This window comes from Athene cunicularia (genome assembly GCF_003259725.1).
Source record: "Athene cunicularia isolate RWA chromosome 4 unlocalized genomic scaffold, athCun1 chr4_part3, whole genome shotgun sequence".
Classification (NCBI taxonomy): Eukaryota; Metazoa; Chordata; class Aves; order Strigiformes; family Strigidae; genus Athene; species Athene cunicularia.
Genome location: NW_020799100.1, coordinates 12,861,857 through 12,872,941, shown reverse-complemented (window position 1 = coordinate 12,872,941; position 11,085 = coordinate 12,861,857). Strand labels below are relative to the sequence as shown.

Here is an 11,085-nt window from a genome sequence, read left to right as displayed (position 1 = left end):
AACTGCGGCCGCCGCGGCTCCTCGGCACCGGCCCCGCGGGGGAGGCAGCCGGTTGCGGCGGAGGGAAGGGCGAGCTTGGGGGCAGCGGGGTGATCACCCCCTCAGCCCGGGGGCGTGTTGTTCTCTTCGTTTCCAGAGGTTGCGGGAAATAAGATGCCGGTCCCGGCTTCTGCGCCCGGCGGTGTTTGCGGAGGTGCATGTGCTCCTCGGGGGGCGCGGAGGTGCTGGAGGTGTAGGGGGAGGGGGAAGCTCTGGAACAAGCTGTTCTCCGGCCGCTTTTCTGGCTCCGGGATGCGCGGGAGGCGGGAATGGCCCCGTGGGCAGGTCCTGCGCTTCCCTCTTCCGCAGTGTCCCAGGGCTGGGCTGGGCTCAAGTCAGGCTGATGCTACTCCGCGTTAGGAGTACCGTGACAAATTTAAGGCGATCTCTTCCCTCAGTGGATGTAATCAAAGGTTGGCCTATGATGAGTTAGCCTTTTCGAAAGGTCTCGTGTTTAGTGCTGAAAGTGGATTTTCCTTTGCAGATATACATAAGAGTAGTCGTGTTTGGTCTGCTCTCTAAAAACTGCCAGATTGTTTCAGGAATAGTGAAGTGAGGTAGTGGCCTAACATATTTTGAGTGCTGAGGGGATTCAGGAGTCACAGGTATTGTCTCATTTAACAGTCACTACAGAGGTCTCTTTCATAACCTTAACGGTTCTATTCTTGAGTACTATAAATTTTCAGTATTTGTAACATCCTGTACTAAGGAATTCCTAGTTTAACCTCAAACCCTGAGAAGCAATGCTACCTTTTATTTGTTGCGAATCTCACTCTTTTTGAATTAATTTGATGTCCCTTTGTTCTTTGTTTTTTGTTGGGTTTTTTTTAAGAGCTAATGAATAGTCAGTATCTGTTTACTCTTTATAAACACTTGCGATTCCCATCATATTTACTCTGAGTTATAAAAAGGCTTTAAATGCTTTTGTTCTTTATGTGTACCTTATGCTTGCAACACGTGTCCTGTGCTGGAGTGTGGTGCTCCTTGTGCCAGCATCATTAGCTGTGTGCTCTTTGTTGCAAGCTTATATTTTGATTTTAAAAAGCTTATGTTCTCTTCTGTGTTGGATGTAAAATACATAGCATAAAGGCTCTGTTTGGCCAGTTTGCCAGTATTCAGCAGCACACAAGTTTTTCTATAGGGAGCTTAAGCTAATGAGTCATATTTGGTATTTTAGCTTACTATTTCCATCAAAAAAAGATGCTTTTAAATGTTGTTCTTAGAACGACCTTGACAGAGGTCTTGGAAAAACAATGAAATATGTGGTCTGTAATTAGTCTGAGAAAACTGAATGTGAGGTTTGATTTGCTTTCATGATGAGGCTGTGATTTTTTTTTGAGTACAAGGTGTTTTCAGACAGTTTAGTCTTTCATATAAGGATCCATACCTTTAGAAGGATTTTTTTTTCTTTTTTAACTTTACCATGTCTGTATGTGCAAGTCTGATCGACTGTGCTTAGAGACTCCTTGCTGCTGGTAACTTCTCCCGAATTTTTAGAACTGTTATACTTGATGGAAATGAGACTGGCAAACATTGCAATATTATAGCACGTAAGCCATGGTACAGTATACACTGAGTGCACGCTTTAACTCATCGTATCAAAATCATTTAAAGACACATCTGAAAACTGTTATTGATTGACCGAGTGTATTTTTGGGGGGTTTGTTGGTTTGGTTCCCCCGCCCCGGTGAAATTAGAGGGCAGGGGAGGAGAAATCAAAGAGAATGATCAGTGTGTGTGTGGACTTTTTTCTCGAGGAAAAGTCTTAGATTTTCCCAGTATAGACATTGCCCTTCAACTACAACAGTGGCTTTATTACAACTTTTCTTAAAATAAAGAGCGTTTAGCGTCCCGGTGAATGTCAAATGACAAAAGATGATAGGAAGATAGACTAAGAGTTGGGGTTTTTTTCCACCTCAAATAGGAATCAGGGATGCTTTAACTGGATTTATCACTTCGTCCTGCAATGTGCTTAATATGACTCCTCACAGAACCTAATGTCTGAGGTACTATCTTTTTTTTCTTTTAGCCAACGGTAATGAATAAGGCCGTAGCAGAATCTATAAAAGGTAGGAAGGACATATGTTATTCACTTTTTATGAACTGACTGTCATATTCAGGACTTATGCAAGTTATTTTTGGCACCCAGGAGGTGTGTAGTGGATCTGGGCACAGAACCCTGCAGTCCCAGCTCCTGGTTTTACACTTTTACTGTGCTCACTCGTGAAACGTACCAGGTCAAATACACTGTGAAGGGTACCTGCCTCGATTAATCCATGCTTCTGCATGTGGTTGCAGGAGGAACGTCAAGTTTAATACTCTGCAGCTTTTGATTATGGCAGGATGAATGTCACATTCATATACTGGGGATTCAGATATCTACTGAAGTTCTGGTTTTTAGTTCCTGTATGTCTGTGCAGCTGCACCTTGGTGTGGTGTTATTTCACAGCTGTGCAGCTGTTTCACGAGCTTCTTTCTAATGCCATTTGGAAACATTTATTATCCAATAAACATAATCTTGGATTCATAGAATTTGAGGTCACTGATATTTGTTCACTAATACGATTGCTCTCCTATAAAATCTGGAATATGAGTGCCTGTAGTAAGAATGTTGATGCACTGAGGTTTGTGTGGTTGAGGTGCCCAAATACCTCATGCAGACCACTTCATTTTCACTGTGGTTTCCTAAGAAATACTGCTTAGGTGGTAAAGCTTATATCTGTTTCATCCCTGAAAAAAACCCACTTAAATTGATAAACCAATTTCAGCCTAATTTGACAGGGGTAGAGGTTTTAAAAATATTATATGAAAGGTTTTGGGTGGTTTCGTTTATGTGTTTGAAACGACTTTTTGTGCCAAAAGGGATAAGTCCTTTCTAACATTCACACTGAGGGAACAACCACTGAGAGCTGTGCTCTTATTAGGTGTCAGCAATATGCTCATGGGAGCTGAACCTCCAGCAGAGCTCTGCAGAAAGTGAGCTTCCTTGATTCTGCTGTTCACATGGAGCTCTGGGTGGTGGACTGCATGGTTCCTGCTGTGCAGCTGAAGTCTGGCTTGACTTGTTGATTTTTATTTTTTTTTCCCCCCTCTGCTGCCACTCAGGCTGTTGCTGTGTGTTTTGTTTCTCTTGCAGGTAAATGACAGGACAGAAACCGTGGTGAAAACTTTGAAAGGCACTGAGAAGTCCAAGTAGGTCATTCATTGCTGAAGGGTATTAGGGATGAGGTCTCCTATTTAACTTTTTTACTCTTTCTTGGCATGCATTCTAAAGGTCTGGCACTTGTCCATTCATTTGGCCCTGCCTAAAACAATGGCGAGTAAACTGAGCTGTTGTGGAATAGTAACACAGTCTTGATTAAATTGCTGAGAGCCCCTTTCTCTTCCCTGTCAGGTCTGGTGCCTAAGCTGTGCACGTGAAAAATCTTTTAACTCCTTTGCGTGGGTGAGGATGGTAGGATATACTTAGAACTGCCTTCTCCACCCAATTGTTGAGTTTCTGCCCGATTTCACGTATCAGGCGGACAGAGTGAATCATCTCTGATCTAGTTTTTGTTACTGAAAGAGGAGCAATTAAGTCATTTAGATTTCTTAACTTCTGCTTCTGCTTGCTCCTGATAAAGCAGTATCAAACTTCTGAGCCTGCAAAACAGGGAGGGATGGATCAAAGGTGGTGACTGAACAGAACGACACAGTGTGGTACAGGTGATTTGGGCTGAACTTCTGGTGTGTTTTCTGTTCGTTTTTGGTCAAAATGGGGCCCTGTACAAACTGGAGATACTGAAAACCCGACAGAATTCTGTGAAAATGAGGTTATCAAAGAGCATTATCAAAGGTAAAATCCAGCTAAAAAAGAGGCATCTGGTGTTAACGTAGCAAGGGCAGAGACATATCCTGCTAAGAAGTAGTTCCTCTGCCAAGAATTTTTTGTAGTGCTGGAGTATAAAAAGCATAAATCTAGAAAGCCCCAGAAGAATTCAGGTTCATGTTTCCTCTCAGTTTTCTGTCACTCTTTTCTCCCTTCTCTTGCCAGACAGGAAACTTTTCTTCAGAAGTATTAAAGGGAAGATCCAGAAGTTTTTTTCTCTCCCACAAAAAAATTTTGATGCAACTTTAAATTATTCCGTGATTTCACTTACGATAGCTTTGTGGGGAGGGGGAGTGGAATCCAAATAGTGAATTTCCACAGCAAATATCTGGCTGGGTTATAGGAGAGCAAGCTGTCCGTGTTAACGATACTAGAAAATATGTAATTAGGTCAGAACAGGAGCAGGTCTCCAGATGATGTCTCGACACGTCGATTGAAATCTTGCAGATTCCAGAGGAAGTGCCAGGTGTGCAGGCAGCAAAGGCAGGCTTTGCAGCATCTTCTGAGAAGGAAACTAACCTACACAGGAATGCCAGTTTTCTAATTCAGAGGCACTGATGGGCAAGATAGAAATAAGTCTCATTTATGTATTTTTGCACATTTCTTTTTGGGGTGTTTGGGTTTGTTTGGGGTTATTTTTGTTCGTTGAAAATTATTTTCATTCTGCTATAACTGCTAGAACTCTTAATGTTCTGATGATCTTCCACCTTAACTGTAACGAAAGTACTTTCTCTGGCAGGAGAAAGCACCCGAATTACCTCTCACCACTTTGGACTTTTCATTCACTCCTTTCTCTCCCTAAGTAACCTTTAAACTTGACTTTGAAGCTTGTGCCCAGCTTTCTGTTTCTAAATTCTAAGTCTTGGTTTTGATGTGATGACATGTTAATATGTGTTTTTCTCTTTTTCAGTTCTTGTTACCTGTTGTACGTGGAGCTTTTCTCTCTAAAGTTTTCCCCAACAATTCTTTTGAAGCTCACAAAAAAAAATCCCCAAGCAAACCCTAAACCAATTTTCCTGCTCTTGGTAATGTTTGCTCGTAATTTGGTTTTTCTTCAGCATATATTTGTATTCAGATAGCATGCAGTGGCAAGTTCAAGGGTGTTTGAGAAATAAAAAGAATTTTCCATGCAACTTGAACACCAGTGTCTTGCTATCTTATGAGAATTTTATTGCTAAGCAAATTATTTACAAGAAAAAATAAACAGAGACTTCATATATTTTGAACAAAGCGATTTTCTTAATAGAAAAAGCCTGATGGAGGTAATGTTGTTTGCTTGGTTGTGGCTTAAATTAAAAACCCCTCTGTCTTCCATATGTAAATCTTTAACCAAACTACACCTGCTCACAACATACAGGTTTCTGGAGTGTAGGAGCTTCTTTCTACTCTTTTTTGGATGAAATTATCTAAATTTTGTGTTTCAGTACTAAATAATGTGTATCCTGCCTGGTGTGTGTTTGTTTTTCTGTATTGCATATGCCGCACAATTCCTTTCAGCTAAGACAACCTCCTTTAAAGGAGCCCTGCAGAGAAGCATACTTGAAAGCCTACAAAGCTCTTTAATAGTATTTGTGTAGTTCATACTTAGCCTGATGCTTTGGCATGTTTGCATGGAGTTATTTCCTACTGCAAATGTTGGTTTTCTAAAATCCAAGCCTTAGTCAGGTAATTCAAGATATTAATACTGTGAAAGAGCATTTGTGTTCCAGCTTTTTTTGTTACCTTACTACTTCTCTGAATTGAAAGCTCTAATGACCTCTTAATTAAAGCCCCAACAAAATAATCTTTGGGTAACACACTTTCTTTAGAAACTTTACCTTGGGTTGAGTTAAGCTGTTTCAGCTGCTGATGGTATGGGACAGGCATGGCTTTATAGTTTACCAGTATATGAAACTGCCTGTGTTGTCTTACAATATCGGCGTGATGACCCTCCAGATATCAGTGCTGGGTGTGTGTAGGTAGGGGTGCAATTCTGGGATACCCTGTCTTTCTGTGAAAAGCTCTGGACAGAAATGCATAGAGGTGTAAGCCCTTGGGGGGAGCTCGTGGTTTGTGTTGTAGAGAGATCCGTTTCTAAGTCTTTGCAATTTTTTTATTTTAGAAACTAGGATCTGGGCATATAAAAGGCTTCACGTATCTCATTCACCATTAAACTTTTGTTGCTATAGTTGAGTTTTTATTGCACGTATCCAGCTGACTTAGTTCTGCCATCTCTGTGATGTCACTGGTTATTGACTGATCAAAATAGCTGCCTGTTGCAGAGATAGTTCATTTGGAAAAAAAACATTTGCTCTGGAATTGTTGGTCACCACTAAGGTTTCTGGCACAGCGTCTTCTAGTACTTCAGTGGTTTGAAGTAAATGCAGGAATAAGCTTTAAAACCTGCCCTCTGTGCTGCAGTCCAGTGGTACTTTGGCAGCAACAGCAGCATATGGCGTTCCTCCCCCGTGATTCATTCCCACCACACGCTACCACTGGCTTGGTTGTACCACCACAGTTGGTTGTGGTACTACCTGGTAAACTGGGTGAAACAACTCCTCACTGTTTTTCAGTGTGTGGTCATAGCTGAGGAGGTGGTGAGCTACCTGGGCGGGAAGGGGAAACAGGGTTGGGAAATTCTGAGGGCGGCCTGGCTGCTGGAGAGAGCGTGGCACTGTCTCAAAGCAGGCAGTGATCTGCCCCGCAGGGAGAGCAGCTGTGGAGACTAGGGTGGTGAGTCACAGTTACATCTTCAGGTAGAACAGTGTTACAGAATTAAAATACATGTCTTTTCTGTCACTGTTTGCTTGTGGCACTTAGCCCCTTTGTGTTCAGAAACATTATGTTGTATCGATGCTGCCAGTAACAGTGTTCAACCTCTGTTAATAATAATGCTAAAAATGTTTCATTTGTAATGTTTTAAGTAATTTTGTATTAAAAGGGGTTTCAACTTTGGGGTTTACAAAATGCAAGAAGTGTTTCTAAGCCTCTAATTTGACAGAATTTACCTATTTTTTCTCTCTCTCTCTCTTTTTTTTTTTTTTTCCCCCCCTAGCCCTGTTAAATGAAAATCTTGGTGCAACTGTTCTGGAATAACATATGCAGTCCTGCTTTCAGCTTTTGCTGGTCAGTGCTGTTTTCATTTTACTGATTACCTTTACAATATGCAGTTGCATACACATCTCTCCTTACATTTGTCTGGAGCCTTGAAATGGGATGACTTCTTTTTTTGATGTATGATGAAACTCACATGTATGCTTTTCTGCCAAAGCTCAAAAGTACTTGCCAGACTTCAGGTGATTCATGTTGTTTTAGGAATGTAATTTCTGCCATTTTCAACAAGGGTAAACTGCTACTGCATGCTCCTCCTGCTTGTTTTCCTCCAACTTCTTCCCCTCCAATGTCCTGCTGGGTCTTTCTGGAGCAAGGTTTCTGCGCTGCTTCCCAGTACTGATTGGTTTTCAGCAGTGTGTATGTACATACATTGGCACTCCCTTAAGCACTGTATGGTGTAGTGGCCACAGTTGATAATACTCCAGTTGCAGCTTTGTGCCAAAGCTCGAGGTAGTCTATTTTCACTTAGTACAGAAGAATCTTGTGTGCTCCCAGTGGGAATACAGCAGTATGTGGATACAGATAAAGACTGTCAAAAAGGACAAAGCTGAGACTTAAATGCTAATGAGTTGCTGATTTTGTTTGGATGGTCCCGAAGAGGAGTTTGGAGGGAGGGGGTTTAATGACTTTTAGGAGCGAAGTACTTCACTATTGCTCATTTTCCTGTTGTTCTCTTTGCTGTTTTGATGGTGTCAGAGCTGTGATCTTTCTGGAATATGCAATGTAGCTCCTCCCACTATTTGTTTCTTCTGGTTTGAAGCAGCATATTTGCTGCTGGTTGCAAGTTGAGGATTACTGATAGTACCTCAAAGGCATTTGGGTGAGAAGGCAGATGCAAGTTCCTTCTTGTTCAGGCTAGCAGTGGAAGCTCCAGTGTACAACAAATGTACAGCAAATAACTGCTTTTCAAAGTTCCTGCTGTTCATCTTATGAAAGTTTAGAATTAATTCCACTTTAGGCTATATCCATTTGATTATCAAACCTTCTTTGCATATCAGGAAAAGTACAGGGAGGCCTTTAAGTATCATATATCTCTTGTAACAATTCCCCAGTCTGCCTAGGAAGGCTGTTTGCTGATCTTTTACAGCATGTATTTTTCTAATGGTCAGTCTAAGCTTGCTTTATTGTAGCTCAAGCCTATTAAGTTCTGCTTGTTCTGTCACTGATTAGTGAGAATAATCTGTTCTTGGCTTCTTTAGAAAAATTCTTTATGTATTCTAATCTGGGTACTATGGTTAGTTATATTTCAAAGAACAGCTTTTCTTGAACATGTTACTTTCTGAACCTTTCATCTGGTGTCCTCCAAGTAATGCAGTTTCTCAAGGTCCGATTGGTCCCGAGTTGAGTGAATTACTATAGTAAACAGTAGCAGTGCAGCCCAGCAATAGGTATCTTGGTTTATTATATAATTTTTGGTCCTTTCTTTGTGGTAAACTGTTTAGGCAGTAGGCCAAGTAGACAAGAATTGTAAATTTTGGAGGGTGTGTATCTACAGAGGAGTGTGTGTGAACCTACAAGTGACAGAGTATCTTGTTACTATGTTTGAGGTCACGATCCCTTTCCACTTGCAGGTACCTCTAAGGACTTGTCCCTCTGCCTGTGGGAAACTGTCTGGCAGTAAGGCAAGACTGTGGGAATTTGGCTAATTTGTACTTACGTGGTTGGAATGCTGCCAGTTGTCACTGAGCTCTCAACTCATTGCATCTCCATTTCACTATTGTGAGCTCTTCATAATGGCTTCTGAGACACTGAGTGTGTCTAGCTGTGATAAGAAATAGTTAGCAATATTAAAAACACTTGCTAAAGCTTATTTTTAAAATGATGATCACTGAGTGTGCTTTTCCTAACTTTTTTTTTTTCTTGCTTTGTGCAGGACTTTGTTTCTGGGTGAAGAATGCAGACTATCAAGTGCGTAGTTGTTGGAGATGGTGCTGTGGGAAAAACTTGCCTTCTCATCAGCTATACCACCAATGCCTTCCCAGAAGAGTACATCCCTACTGTGTTTGACAACTACAGTGCCCAAATGACTGTTGATGGCCGGACAGTTAGCCTCAATCTCTGGGACACTGCAGGCCAGGAGGAATATGACCGCCTGCGCACGCTCTCGTATCCTCAAACCAATGTATTCGTCATCTGTTTCTCCATTGGTAGTCCCTCTTCCTATGCAAATGTGAGGCACAAATGGCATCCTGAAGTTTCTCACCACTGTCCGAATGTTCCCATTCTTTTAGTGGGCACAAAGAGAGACTTGAGAAATGACCTGGAAACAGTTAAAAAGTTGAAAGAGCAAAGCTTGGCTCCCACTACCCCACAGCAGGGGACTTCGCTGGCTAAACAAATCGGAGCAGTCAAATATTTGGAGTGCTCAGCGTTGAATCAGGAGGGTGTTCGGGAGGTGTTTGCTGAAGCTGTGCGTGCAGTTCTGTATCCTGTGACAAAGAAGAACACAAGAAAATGTGTCCTATTGTAGTTACCTTGGGTGATGGATGTTTGAAGCTGAATATTGACTAGAATCTTGGAGGGCTCTTGAATGATGAGTTAAATTGAAGATTTGCATCTTGCACTAACAGCTGTAAGCAGAAATGGTTTATACAACGAATATTCTTGCAGTCTTATTGCTTCAGGGAAACTGAAACAGAACAGTTTTTCTTTCCAACTGAGAGGTCAAATATCTACTTTATTTCTAAAGTTCCAGTCTCCAGCTTCTCCAGGGATCACTTGACTTCTGTCCTTATTTAGTTGAGGAAAATAAAAGAAGGGACTTCTCTGAAGCCAGACTTCTTTACTAGATAGCCATCAGTTACTAGATTTGCTGAAAAGCACAAATTCTGATAATTTTGCTTTAAGCGTAGCTGCTGCTTTTTCCATCCCTTATTTACTGATTGAATTTGTTTTACAAATAGAAGTCTGGCTGTCCAGTTGTTTTAATTTGTCAATTTAAAGCTTGAAAACAATTTGTTTACATGCAAAAATGCCTGAAATATCACTGAGATTCACCTTATAGTGAATTGTGATAGTTTATATGAAGAGTTCGCATAAGGTGTGTTTAATGCAATGAGCAAGACCCAGGGAACACCTGCAATGATTTTATTAATAGAAGCAGGAGCTCATTTCTCCTAATGTAAAGAACTTAGGATAATGATGAATCACTCAAATGGGTGATTTTCATACTTTGGAATTGAAGAGGTGGAAGAGTAGTTTAGGTGCAAGTCTTCCCTAATCTTCTAAACTGAGTTTTTATTTCACTCTCCAGAGAGACTTTTCATCCTGAGAATAAATCTAACAGTTACCTTCTTGGACTGACTGAGGTAGTTGGGGTGACACTTCTCAAACCGAGATTTTTTTCAGTGTGATCCCTTTGATGAATCCCAGAGACTTGATAGCAGCTCGTTTGCTCTTGAGGAATTAATTGCTTCACTTCTTAATGTTCTTGGGGCTACCACCTGAGATTTGTACAGCAAATTCCTTTCTTGTTTTTTCTGGGAGAACACTGACAGAAAATTTGGAGGTTCTGTTTACAGGAGCCCTCGTTTCTTCCTGACAATTCACTGATGGTTTCAGTTAAATTTATAATAATTAGCCAGTCACTGGATAGGTTTACCTGGGCAGTTTTCTCCTTTCTACTAGGTGATCAGTTATTATAAACTCTTTTAACTTAAGTTCTATTTACATACTCTTTAACTTTCTTTAGCAGCTCTAGTGAGTGGCAGCTGGCTTTTATTTTCAGGATGTGCACTGTTCTTTATGTGTGATTCTGGAACCAGCTGAGGAGTGAGCGCATGAAACCTTCCTTAGACTTAACCTTGCAGCTTGGTGGTATGAAAGCAGCATGCTTCAAAGATACTTTGTGTGAAACCAATGGTGCTGGACTGGGCTTTGTTGTCTGAAGTTGACAGTGCTGTCTTTGTCCGGATGCAGCCTCAATTGGTAATTCAGAACTTGCTTTCTTGTGATTCCCACACAGACAAAACTGCACTGGTGTATACCCTGGGCAGAAAAAAAGCCTCATTTTAGCAAGATGACAGAAGATACATCAACAAGGTTATTAGGGATCTTGTGTTAATTTGACCTTGCTTTATCTGATA

The 11,085-nt window shown here is 41.1% G+C and overlaps 1 protein-coding gene across 8 annotated transcripts; it reads left to right on the top strand.

Annotated features, from left to right (window-relative positions):
* The first annotated feature begins 17 nt into the window (after positions 1 to 17).
* RHOG (ras homolog family member G) lies at positions 18 to 11,085 on the top strand. Of its 8 annotated transcripts, XM_026848246.1 has the most exons (5): positions 18 to 2,108; positions 3,176 to 3,231; positions 5,405 to 5,572; positions 6,942 to 7,012; positions 8,874 to 11,085. In XM_026848246.1, the coding sequence occupies exon 5, from the start codon at positions 8,895 to 8,897 to the stop codon at positions 9,468 to 9,470; it is 576 nt and encodes a 191-aa protein (XP_026704047.1). In that variant the 5' UTR covers positions 18 to 2,108; positions 3,176 to 3,231; positions 5,405 to 5,572; positions 6,942 to 7,012; positions 8,874 to 8,894; the 3' UTR covers positions 9,471 to 11,085. The 8 variants fall into 8 exon arrangements, with proteins under 8 accessions (XP_026704047.1, XP_026704048.1, XP_026704043.1 ...); XM_026848247.1 differs by lacking the exon at positions 3,176 to 3,231; XM_026848242.1 differs by lacking the exon at positions 5,405 to 5,572.